Source organism: Diabrotica undecimpunctata, chromosome 2 (assembly GCF_040954645.1).
Source record: "Diabrotica undecimpunctata isolate CICGRU chromosome 2, icDiaUnde3, whole genome shotgun sequence".
Taxonomy (NCBI): domain Eukaryota; kingdom Metazoa; phylum Arthropoda; class Insecta; order Coleoptera; family Chrysomelidae; genus Diabrotica; species Diabrotica undecimpunctata.
The window spans coordinates 173,639,853-173,653,794 of NC_092804.1; the positions used below are offsets into that span (position 1 = coordinate 173,639,853).

Sequence of the window (13,942 nt, forward strand, 5' to 3'; positions counted from 1 at the left end):
TTTGTTAGTTAACTGCCTCGGGCGCAGTCGAGCTTGATATGTAATTTATATGATTCGTTTTTGTTTCGCTGGATGTGTATATATATGAACTGAAAAGCCAAATATATTGCTTAGAAGAACAATTTGGCAACCTCCTGCATATGAATCGATATTAATAAAGTTTTATGACATTATTTCAGCATCTGTGCTTCGTCAGACACTCTGGCTGGTACAGAATGTACACGAAAATATCAACGAATGTCTCCTGCGTGTTTCCGACTTCAAGTGGTTAGCGAACAAACATGCCATCTAGTTTGCGGGCCATAAACCGAGACGATTTAATAATATTGTTTTCTGTCCTTTGCGCTATACGAAATGTGCAAAAGTTTACAAATTTCAGCAAAAGCTGGCTATCGCTTTGATGAATTGAAAAGCCAATTATATGGCTTAGGAGCACAATTCGTCAACCTTCCATATACGAATCGTTATCAATAGGGTATTAGAGCGTCATATGACTTAATGTACACATGTGGTGACTTTTCAAAAACTTACATCGGTCAAACTAGTAGAACGTTTAACAAACGTATAGCAGAGCACGAAAGGGCTTTCAATAATAGGAAAACAGATCCTACGTACGCATATTATCGTCTACTAGATCATAACCATTATTTTATTGAACAATTTTAAATTCTCAGGTATATTTCTGAATTACCAACGAAGAGCTCTAAGTCTCCCTTTTTCATCTCATTCAGTCACAGAGTAAAGAGTGTAGACGCATAGTAAGAATACATCGTACTAGATGTATTCTTGAGAAAGAAGTGAGAAAGGCACTCTGTCGAAACAGCAGTAGTGAAAATAAATTGTAATACATTTTGTGGAAGTGTACAAAAGAGTTTTCACTGTTTTATTCGTATATAAAATGAACTTCCATCAAGTAACAACCTTCGTAAATATAGAATCTATCGGTGTTTAGAAACCAATCCGCGGTTATTGCGCTAAAACACATTTTGAATAAGATTGAATGACAGACAAATTACTATTTGTCCAGAGAAACACCACTTTCAAAAATCGCATTATTCAAATTCGAGCTCGACCACTCGAACAAGAATTTTGCGGTAATAACCAAATATCTCTAAAACGGGGCTTCGCTTTGAGAAAGGTTGCTTTTAATATAACCGGAAATGTCTCACCCCAAGCTAATAAATTCAAAACTAAAGTTTGTTTGGCCCTAACTAAATAATTGGTTTTAGTACGTGTTGTGGCTTTTGTTGTTTTCGTCAAGGGCATAGATTAAACTTATCTAAAACAGATGATTTTTTATGTGGTATTTAGTATTGCCTATTCTACTTCGGATTCTGTGGGTTAATTGATTTAGAGGAGTCTATATCGCACCCTCAGTGCAAGACTGCAGTAAGTCAGAATATGTAAGTTTCGAGATAAAGACGATTTTGTTTATTTTCGTGCTAATATCGGTGAAATAAGACACAAGTTTTAAGAAAAATTATCATTTAATTATGATTTTGCATGCTTTTCAGCCTATATTACATTAACCAAAAATAGAAATTTAAATAAAATAATATTAATGCTAAAAAAATTAGGAATTTCATAGTTACAACACTTTTGCACGGAGAAAGTTGTTAATCACTACACATTTAGTATTAGAATTTTAAAGTTACAACACTTTTGCACGGAGAAAATTGTTAATTACTACACATTTAGTATTAGAATTTTAAAGTTACAACACTTTTGCATGGAGAAAATTGTAAAAAGTGTAGACACATTTTCTGTTAGTTGTTGTCCTCTTCTCGTATATCATCTTGGGCCAAAATATTTTTATAAAAACTATGGTGGGCTTCTGGTATCATACCCGAATGGCATAAGTATACCAAATCTTTCTTTTTGGCCATTTAAATTTTTCAATATTTTTATTTAAATTCAAAACAAAAGGACTATAATAAAAATGTGCAAATCAGGCTACCTTGAGTAGAGTGATTAACAAAAGGATTGAAATTCACTACCTTAGTAAAAGTTGGGAATTACGGGGGGACAATATGATAAGACAATCGCCCCGGAAAATTACATGACGATTTAATACAATTTAGGATTTAGTTTTTATAGAACAAGTTTTCTGAGAATAGATATTTTTAACCTGTCAGTATTTTTAATACACAAGTTTTAAGATAACTGTTTTTCCTTTCATAAGAAAAAATACTTTTTGGCTGTAAATAATTGGTCTTAATTTATGTGTTTTTAATCCAATCTAATAAATAAATGGTCAAACGACATCGCACCCATTTTATGGAAAATATAATGTCACACAAAGGACATAAAACTTACATGAATAGATTGGTCTCGTAAATCTTTCTTTATTGTTTCGGCCGTTAATGGATTACGTAGACACGCTGTATATTAAAATTAAACACCACAGATATAGATATTAAAATAACAAATATATTACTTTTTTCGCGCCTTTCATTGCTTGTTATCGAAACCATTGCAATGTTCCGTGCAAAACTGTTGTAACTCTGTAACATTAGAATTACAACAGTTTTGCACGGAACTTATGTACAAAAACGCAAAATAGTTAAACTGTTGTTGTTGTAATATTTAGCCGGTTAAACATTTGAAAGTTACTAAAGTTTTACAGGGGATAGATATGCATGTTTACAATCGAATTCCATGATTACTTCATTTTCATAAAATTTTGAGTTACTGCAGTCTTGCACTGAGGGTGCGATATGACTATAATACATTTATACAATTTAATTACGTGATGTTCATACTTACGCTCAGACTTCATATTAAAATTTTTTAAAACTTCCGATCTTGCTTCATATAAAACATGTTAATCAAATAATTTAAAAGAGAATCTTTATTAAATATTGGGCATTTCCATTTTAAATGAGATAATAATAATAGTTATAATGGTTATTTACTTCTCATTATACAATACAAAACAATTGGTGGATTCGAACGTTACTTGATGGAAATTCATTTTATGTAACAAGTGATCTATTTTTGGCATGGGTTTACACTTTATAGTCTTTAATAAAAATAAGTTGAGGAGGAGAGAACTGTTTGTCTCAAGTGGGTCATTCTGAATTATATCTGTGTTTTTTAATTTGTTAATTTCCATATATTCTAACAAAGATAGCTTAAGGCCTTTATTTTGAATGTGAAGAATTTGAAATTCGTCATTAAAAGAATGATTATGATCTGGAAGGTGAAGTACGTATGTAGAATCTGTTTTTCTATTATTGAAAGCCCTTTTATGTTCTGCTATTCGTTTATTAAAATTTCTACCAGTTTGACCGATGTAAGTTTTTGGGCAGTCGCCACAAAGTTTGGCTCTTGTTGTTTTTAATATATTTGCCCAAGTTGTTGTTTGTTTTGAAAGCTGGTGTTATTCCTTTCGTTTTATGTGTTTGGCTATTTTTGTTGATATTTCGCCTGTATATCTAATCGAGCAGAAGGTACTGGGTTTTTTATCTGGTGGTGGAAATACTAATTTCAGGGCTTTCTTGTGTAGTTTTTAAATTAAAATTGTATTAATTGTTTGTTCGTTGTACCCATTGTTTACTGCTGTTTGCTTAATGATATTTAATTCTGTCTCAAAGTTGTATTTTGATATCGGAATTTCTGTTAATCTATGTAACATACTATAATAGGCTGCCAGTCTATGTTAATGCGACCCTAGGTCGATGACAATAGTTGAAGATGTAAATACTTAAAGAGCAACATGTTTCTTTGCTTGACTTAAACACGTGGTTCTTGTCAGTTAAAACAACACAGACCAACTCAACTTCAGTTGAGTATTACTATTACATCATTGATATAAAATTTCTGGGAAAGGCCAGAAGTAAGAAGGTCTGTAGGCGGCCTAGAAAAAGGTGGAAAGATGCAGTCAAAGAAGATCCAGAGAAAATGGGAGTGCGACAATGGGAATTACTGGCACAGGACCGACAAACATGGAAGGCAATAGTAAACGCGGCAAAGACTCACGAAGAGTTGTAGCACCATTGATGATGAGGATGATGATGATATAAAATTTAAAAAAATATATGTTGATTTTCCGAGATTTCCGGGGCGTGAAAATTATGTCATCATTATTAATACTGCGACAGACTAATCCAGCCAAATTAAAAAATAAAAGTAAGTTTTTACAGTGAATTTCAAATGGACTCAATGTTTCCGAGGTTTCCTATATTTCCCGGCCAGTGAAAACTATGTAGTTATTCATATTTTGAGGAGCTACTCAGATTAAAAAAAAAAGATGCTTCTAGCTGCAATGGAACCCGAGATACTATAAATTTTTCCTACGTGTTTCAATTTGAAGTTCCAATCTCGAAAAAAAAACGGAGCTGAAACAGTTTCTCCACTTTCCTATGCCGATCTTTCGAAAGTACCTTCGTTTCGAAGGACTGTAAGTTTCGAAAAATTTAATGAATTTTATAGATATAAGTTTCAATATAAAGTTTAGATTTTCATTTAAAATTTGTGCAAATTTTACGTCTTAATGTTTATAAACAATGGAGATATGATTTTTTTAAAAAAGACCCTAACTTCGTTCCTATTGGTCATAGCAGGTTTTTTTTTCTGTGTGTTTTTTTACCAGCTATCCAATGGTTGTACGTACAAGTCTGTAGCTTGAAAAATATAGAAGTTATTACAATTGTTTATTAGTAAAAAACACAACCCTTTTTCAAACGTTTATTTTGTAAATAATTTCGATGAAAACGCAATATGTTTTTAACTTCTGAGATAGTTTAAGTCTTAAAGAATCCTATGAAATTTGCTTAATGTGTCTGGCATCATTAATAGAGCAAGTTCAATAGTTTAAATATTTAGCCTAAGGAATAAATAAATTAAATAACTTTTAAACTATTTGACGGATCAGGGGGAAATTCCGTACAAATTTAACAACATTTTATTTTGTTAATAAAAAAATTAATAAAATTTATAAATTAGTGCAAAAAAACTGCTTTTTTACAAATATCACCGTAAATTATTAATCAATTTTAATTAAAAAAAAAAACAGGAAAATAATGATATTTTTAATATAAAAAATGATATAAATATTGTTTATGTAAAATATAAGGCAAAAAACTAGACAAAAAATAAAATTGTAACCATAAATTATTGTTTAAAAAAAACGCAAGGTAAAAATACGAGTACTTTTTCATCTATTCCTCCCCTAGTAATCTCACCTATGTCTTAAAAGATTCAGATATCTGCGAAAAATTTTGCCGTGTAATCGATGATTTTTGCATAACCAAACTGGGCTAATTACCCATTATTTCAACTGTGATTAATTTAATTTTATCGTCAATTTAAGAATACATACATCATTGCTCTCAATATAATAATTATAATTCCATTATAATTATAATTATAATTATAAGTATCAGAATTTAGTTGGCTGGTGTCTGCAGATCAACCCACATGTATTTGCAATTTCGAGTAGCACATAGTGTTCCCGGAAAATTAAATCTTTTTTCATCGACAATATGTCGTTTGATTTTATACATTTCAGTATTTAGTATGTAATTTAAACACACCCACTGCTTGGTGACGAGGTTAGTTAGCAAGTACTTTAAAATAAATAATCATAACCATATTCTTTAATTATCAGTCAAAAATTTAACCACGTTTTTTTTTTTAACTTAATATGATTATTTACTTTTCATTAGAGATTTCCAGAAACGTTTGTTATGAACAATATGTATTTGGATTTTTAATTTAATGTTTCATTAAATATTTACGAATAGCTGTAGAAGTTTTTACTTCATTGTAAAGTTTTTTAAATTACTACGATTGTTTGGGAAAGTATGTACTATTTCTTTTCATATTTTTACTATTAATATTTTTCTGTTACGGTACTGTAATGTGGTCTAATTCAATGCTATGTATTCTAACGACTTTCGTAAAATATATTGCTTCCTATAAAATCTGGTTGTCTCATCTATTGTGTTTAAGTGCGGAGAATTTGACTTCTCTTTTGTCTTGTGTCGCCAATACACACAAGTGTACGGTTCGTATTACGGTCACAATTAACAATACAATAGATTGATTTATGGGTTTGTCCTCTTGCTACCGACCACCTCGAAGAGAGGGTGGTTTCTGACCGTCTCAAGTCTCAACTCAAGACACTTCCTAACAAGACATCGAACGAAACACACCAAGTTTGTTGGCTCTCGTGCCAGAGAGCCGCGTCGGCGGGTGTCCTCCAGGAGATCTCCTTGGCTAAGAATCAATCAAATATTTCAAAGGGATGAAGTTCTGGCAATTTCTGAAAAAGTTGTGATAAGACTCGAAGATTTAATAACGTTAATCACTGTAGAAGCAGAATGGACGTGGGGCCGTCTGGCGAAGTGTGAACAAGATCTTAAACGAGTAGAACAAGATCTTAAACGAGTAGATGAAAACATAGACGAAAACAATATTCCTGCCAAAAAACCAGCTGGATTAAGTTTAAAATACATACTAATGGACTGGATTACTCTGATGTGGAAGCAGAAAGAAAAAATATAGAAAATAGCAAGACTTTAAGAGATCCGCACGTAGTGATCCTCAGTTTTCCCAAATACTGCCGTTTCAGAGCGATGATGAAACGCCTAGAGGGCGTAGAGGATATTTACCTAAAATACAAAATAGTTAATGCCTTGGGCGGCTTCTATGTAGTCCATCCTAACACCAGGGTACTGTTCTGTAGGGACACATTCGATTATCCAGAATTAGAAGGCCACGAATTACTGTGTAATCACCTGGCACCAAAGTTAAAGGGCCGACCTAGAGGACGGCGGAAAAAGAGAAGTGTTTCACCTGGATCTGAGAGCAATGAGTCTGAATCTTCACTTACTACTAGTACAAAGGTTGAAAGTAAAAATACCGTTCCACCCGAGAGTACGGCGAATCCTATTCGAAGAAGTACGCGTTGTCATGAAAATAACGAAAACAGGGAGTTTGTTAGAAAGCTGGGAGCCTTCATGAAGTCAAATCGCACCCCAATAGGAAGAATACCATCTTTAGGTTACAAGGAATTAAATTTGCATGAATTCTTCACAAGAGTACAAAAACTTGGAGGCTATGATTGCGTCACAACAAATCGTCTCTGGAAGTCCATATTCGACGAAATGAGTGGCCATCAAAACAGTACCAGCGCAGCTACAGTGATACGACGTCACTACGAAAGATTCTTATTGCCGTATGAACGCCATATTCACGGTGAAGAATATAAACCATTGCCTGTATCGGAACGAAGAAGATTGAAATATAAACGAGGAAGCGGCAGTTTGAGCGATGCAGATTCTAGTAGTGATAGTTCTTCAGTACCTTCAACATCCAGAAAACCATCTGTGTCGGAACAAGTTACCGAAAACAAGGATAATATTAAAACGGAAGGAAAGACATCTTCGTTGCGAAGCATTCGAGTGAAACCTGATAGACAAAAAGATAAACAACTGCAAAGTGAAAAAGATAACACCAATAACAATAACAACAAAAATGAAAAATGGCAGGCACCGATAAAGACGGAAGAGACAAATGACAGCAAAGCAAAAATAGAAAAACTTGTTATTAAAACAGAAAGTATGACAGTAAAAACTGAGCTGTCAACAGTGATAACTCAATCCCATCCAGTAAAAATAGAGTATGCTACAGTTAAAAGTGAAACACAAAATGAAAACGCCGAAATTAAAATTGAAAACAAAAATATACCGGTTACAATTTCAGTAAAAATAGAGACCAACTTGCAAGCCGAATCCAGTCCTGTGAAATTAGAAGAATGTCCTGTAGTAAAGCTTGAAAATGATCCAGTTCCACAAGAACCAGATAATAATAACGTAAAAGTTGAGGTAATACCTATTAAAACGGAACCACTTACCTCAGCTGCCACACCAGTAGCTATAAAAGTACCAGTCAACGAGATCATGTCTCCCGTAGAAGGCAAAGAGAATATTCCAATTATAAAATCTACAGAAAACAATGTGGAGATTATAGAAGTCCCGTGTAGACCTAGAGTTTCGGAAAGTAGTCGAGCCGAAAGTGAAAGTTACAGAAACAACTTTATTCATGAAATCAAGAAGCGAAAACTAGATATTCTAAAGGAAGGCGGTTTAGAGGTCACGCCAGTTAGACCTTCTGTACAAAAAGATGGAAGACCATCTGTCATACAACCACCTCCTATCCAGCTTATACCCAAATCGATTAAATCTGAAACTATGCCCCCTCCGACCAGTGTTCCTTTAAAAAGAACTCATATTTCAGTTCCTCCAACATTAAATGTAAGACCAGTTAATTTCCTAATTTATTGACAGTCATATTTGCTATTTTTCGCTAATTGATTTACAAACAAATTATTTCATTTTTTCGTTATTATTATTTATCGAATATCATTTAACCAGCGACCTCATTAAGTTTTATACAAAACAACGATTCTCGGCTACTCAATGCTAAAGTTGGAAGAGGTTAATTGTAACAGGTTATTTCGGACTATGTGTCAGAAACGAACGTGGGGAACGACTTCATCGATTCTGTAGAGGGAAGAACATTCTCATAAAAAGATATTTTATAAACTTTTATATATCCTTCTTTTAAATATTCTTCTTCTTATTTTACCTTATTAAAAAGAAATACCGATACTACTTCAACCCTAGCCCAACATCATATTCACACAGGTTATAAAATAGATTTTAAAAAGAAAAAACCATCGCTTCTATCCGCTCCTATCCGTGAAGCCATCGAAATTGAAAAACGCACTAAAAATTTAAACAGGCGCGATAACGCTAGAAGACTTGGCGACCACTGCTTCAGAGATCCCCTGCGCCAACCAATTCTGCTCAGACTGTTTCCGCGCATACCGTTCCCGTGCATACTGAGGGTATAAAGCAGCTACACAGGGTAAAACTGGTCGCCAATATCACTCCTGGAGTCATTAGAAAAAATATTGGAGAAGATGATCCACAGAAGACTCATGAAGCATGCAGAAAGAGGAAGATTCATCTAAGAAAACCAATACTGATTTAGAAGAGAAAGAAACTGTGAACTACAGCTCGCAAGATTTGCTTCAACAGAAACCAGAAAACCGGATTGGCCATCCTCGACATCGAAAAGGCGTACGACACAGTTTGGAAGAAAGCCCTCATACACAAGATGGACAGAGCTAGATTGTCATATTATAATGTTAATATATGACTCGTATTTAACTAATAGAACTTTTCAAGTTTTAGCCGACCAAAAGACGTCCAGGATATAAGATGTTCAAGAAGGAATGCCTCAGGGTAGTATCCTATCATCCATTTTATACAATATTTTTGTTTCAGACTCATCAGCAGATGCTTAAACAAATACAGCACTATATGCACTGTATGGCAATCTACACAACAGGAAAAGAGGATAAAAGGATAGTCTAGACGTTATAGAATCACTTGGAAAGGATTTCAGAATTCACGGACAAATGGAAAATCAAGATAAATGCTGAGAAGACACAATTGATCATTTTCAAACAGCAAACCAGCCCACTAGTAGTCGACCATACGATAAGAGGAAACGTCATTCACTCGGAACCATCAGTCAATTACCTAGGAGTCTACCTCGATAGAAGACTCAACTTCACGAAGCACGTTCAAGAACTTAGGTAAAAGCAACTATAGCTAAAATACTCCCTTATATGTTCAGGACAAGTTCCTTAACGAAGGCCAAGAAGATTCAATTATACCAGGCCTACGGTAGTTCGGTGATATTGTATGCTGTTCCATAGCAGAAACCAACTGTAAGAAGCTGGATAGATCAGAGACGTCATACTACCGACTAATCGACGGGTGGACATGGGAAGATAGAGTTTTAAATGCAACCATCCAGGAAAGGCTCCAGTACATATCACTAAGGGAGGTGGCTGAGAACAGAACAAGATACCTTTTTCACCAAGCCGCAAGAAGTCTTCTAAAAACAAGAGACCATCTGATTAGCAATTAGCCAGATGGTTGCAATGTGGACCAAACAGGAAAGTAGGTACGATACCAAAAGAAGTACCTACAGAAAAAGAAGCCAAGCAGTTAATGACAGGAAAATTCAGATACCCGAAGAGGATGCGGTCCAAACAGTAGATAGGTGCAGGACATTAGAAGAAAAAATATCCAATTTTTAAGTTGAAATATCTTAGACGGGTTGTCACTCGACACAGAGAATTAGGCAGAAATCTCAGTGCCGTTTGACGGTTCTCGTATTGCTGGAAAATAAGATACTGGTACATAACGAGTGACATATCCCTCTTGATGATGGCTCAAAAATGGGTGCCGAAACGTCGACTTTTAAATTATCAACGTGGTTTTTCCAAGGACCTTAGTAATTTTCATTCACCTGACCACATGAATTTTTTCAAACATTATATATATATATATATATATATATATATATATATATATATATATATATACATGTTTATATGTGTGCATGCATGTGTAAAAATATGTGTGAAAGTTTAATGTAAATAAAACAAAAATATAATCAGCACCAATTAAATCAACACCAATAACACTGTAAAAATTGATGAATAATAAGTAGCTACATACAATTTATATAATTACATTGGAATTAAAATAACTGAACGAGTACTACAAAACTATAATTCCAAATCAATTTGAATGTGGCTTAACGACAATCATCATCGATTACACCAAAATTCAATCTGCATAACAATACCACCATAATCCAAATCTGGCGATGGTAATTGAATTAGAAGTTTAAACTCAAACCAAAATAACAATAAGCTATTTGTACGTTTTTAATATCGTAGCAAAATAATCCTTATTTGCGATAAAAACCAATCGAATAGTTCATTTTGCAAATGAACTATTATTGTGCAATAGCAAGATGGGTTTACGTAATTTTAAAAATATGGAATTATCAAAAAATGTAGTCTATAAAATTTAGTTTCTTTTATACTGTATTTATTTTCACAGCATAACATAGCATAAAGCAATGGAATCAGGATCGATTGAGGGCGAAGAGGTTTAAGTTACTGTTTTTTAACGATAAAAAATATTTCAATACTAATACTAATCATCAAAGCGCGTGCCTGCTGGCTTATATAATGAGGTGAAAACAGCTGACTAGGCGACAAGAATTCCGTAAATTGTCTAAGGTCATCTCTGTGTCGATAGAATCAGTTCGTGAAATATTTCGGTGGTGTGGTGGAGAGATACTTCTAGACTTCTCTAACGCACAGGGCTGCAGTCAGGTGTATGTAACTCACAACAATATCCTTTAAATTTTATAATTTTTGGTCTTATAGCTTTACAAAAAACTGTTTATTTCCGCAAATTTTGTACAAACAAATTGAATTATTTAAAAGTCTTGTTTCGGGCAAAAATCATTGTGTTTACCAGCTGTAAAGTCAAATTTCAATACAAAATTTAGTTCATGTAATTGTGGATGGTTATTTGAAGATATACTTTCTTTTAGTCTTTATTAAAACGCTGCCTTCCTTAAAGTCACAGCCGGGATACCACGTCCTCTCGCGCTTTTTATTTCTTTAACTTCATCCAAAATTCGTTCCTCTCACGCCTCTTCCTTATCTTTTCTTCCAATTCTTATTTCCCTCTGGTTCCTCTTGCTGCTCTGTATTTAACAGATCTTCTAAGTATTTCGCCCATTCATTTAATTTTTCTGTTGTTTCTCCTAGAAATTCTTCTTACAGACGGTTTTCATCTGTTTTTCTTTACATTTTTCCTCTTTTACTTTACTTTTTTTATTTTCTTTACTTTTTGAATATTTTTGCATTTTTAGCTATTTCTTTCTGTATTTCCTTTTCTTTTTATGTCAAATCATTATTTATGTGCATTCAATCTTTATGGTACTTTAATTTGCTTTTTTTATTTAGTATCATAATTTGATCCATGAAGGTTTCTGTTTTTATGGCATAGACTCTTTCTCTTATTTTTTGCGTTCCTCAGTTTTATTTGCGCCTGCAGTTCTTGTGATATAAATGTTTCCGTGCTTTCTTTTAGTTTCATATCATCATTTGTTTATATTTTTAATCCCGATATAATCAAACTATTTTTTGCTTATTTTCTTTAGTTGTTCTATTCTGTCTTGTAATTTTTTCACTTCATTTTTAATTTTCTATTTTCTACCTTTATCCTCTTTAGTTGTTTATCACTTTCCATTTGTTCTTTTCTTATATGTTTTATTTCATTCATCATTTCATTAGTTTTGTCCATTAATTTTTGCATTTTCTCTCCATGTCGCTTTTAGGTGTTAGCTTTGTGATTTTACTTCTTCCAAAATATTCGTCCTGGTCTCTTCTCTTGCGTTTTCTTTCTATATCTATATATATATTTCGCTTCCTGGTCCCTTGTCACTCTATTCATTTTTCCTATTTTAATAAAGCATTTAAATAACGATATCCATTAATAATTAATTATTATTTTAGTTTAATTATAATCTAATTTTAATCAAATTTATTCTAAACCCGGATATGAATTTATAGAAAAAGACGCAAAGAAAAATGTTAAAGCGCTCGAATCTAAGCGTAGCGCTATTTTTAATTGCTATTAACAATGTTGTGTCATACTGCAATGACACAATTAAAAATTTTTTGTACGCTGATGATCTGGTAATTCTAGCAAGAAATAAAAATATATTATCTGCTTATAATCGTATTGCTGCAGCTCTTAAGTCGATAGAATCGTGGTCTAACAATATTGAGCTCCAGTTTTCCACCACAAAAACAAAAGCTATACATTTTTCACGAAAATCAAATTCACAAAAGCTCCCAAATCTATTTTTTATACAATTCTCCTATAGAATATACAAAGAAATAAAATTCCTAGGGATGCAACTGGGCTCAAAATTACGCTGGACAAGTCATGTACACTCGCTAAGACTATCGTGCCGCCAAGCTGGACTAAACATTATGAAATCTGTATCCCATAAAAATTGGGGAGCAGATTTTCTAACTCTAATAAATATATCTAGAGCTTTAATTAGATCAAAACTGGACTACGGATGTGTTGTGTATAACTCGGCAAACCAAGCATTGCTCAAAAGTTTGGATACTCTTCAGAGTTCAGCAGTTAGACTTGCTCTTGAAGCATATTACACCAGTTCTGTGGACAGTTTACTCTGTGAAGCTAGAGAGCCACCCTTAAACCGAAGAAGAAAATACATAACTATCGTATGTCTTGAATATAAAATCTAACCTAAAAAATCCAGTTCTCCATCATGCTGTTGCTAACAGGTTCCAGAAAAAAAGAATTAAGAGTCCTGTACCTTTCTATGAACGAGCTAATAGATAATTATTAGATTTTAATATTAAACTACCTCCCATTTATCCTATCTGTAAAATAAATTAATGTTTTCCTTGGGTTGTTCCCTCTCAGCTTTGTAACCCTAAACTTACAAAATTTAACAGAAATAATGTGATACAAAATTTTTTTAAAACTCACTTTCTCCATGTTCTCACACAGTGCAAAATTACCATCTTATATACACGGACGCATCTAAGACCATAAATGAAGTAGGAGCGTGCTTTGTGATATGAACATTTCATCTATAAATTGTCTTCTGAGACAAGTATTTTTACAGCAGAACTATTTGCCATAATTAAGGTCCCAACCTTTATTCTAGAAAAAAAACTTCCCAAATCTCTTATAATATCTGATTCACTTAGGTGTCCGACATCAATTTCTCAGATTTGTTACATAACATTACAGCAGATTAAGTTAATTTTATACAGTATATAGCAAAACAATTTGACAGTAGAGTTCCTCTGGGTACCGTCACACGTTGAAATAAATGGTAACGAAAAGGCAGGATAGTCCAACTAGGTCCGCATTAACCAGTACAGCCGCATCAGTGGAAAATCTAACGGTGCATTTAGATTTAAAACCTTACTTAAAAGCAAAATTGCACTATATTTGGCAAAACCAATTGAATAGAAGTACCACTCAGTTGATAGAAATAA

The 13,942-nt window shown here is 33.3% G+C and overlaps 1 protein-coding gene across 1 annotated transcript; it reads left to right on the plus strand.

Annotated features, from left to right (window-relative positions):
- Positions 1-6,251: 6,251 nt before the first annotated feature.
- On the plus strand, positions 6,252-8,291 carry LOC140433100 (uncharacterized). The gene has a single exon (XM_072521156.1). The coding sequence runs from the start codon at positions 6,582-6,584 to the stop codon at positions 8,289-8,291; it is 1,710 nt and encodes a 569-aa protein (XP_072377257.1). The 5' UTR covers positions 6,252-6,581.
- Positions 8,292-13,942: the final 5,651 nt, after the last annotated feature.

Coding starts and splice junctions, on each gene's coding strand:
- LOC140433100 (XM_072521156.1), top strand. CDS start 6,582: ATGATGAAACGCCTAGAGGGCGTAGAGGATATTTACCTAAAATACAAA.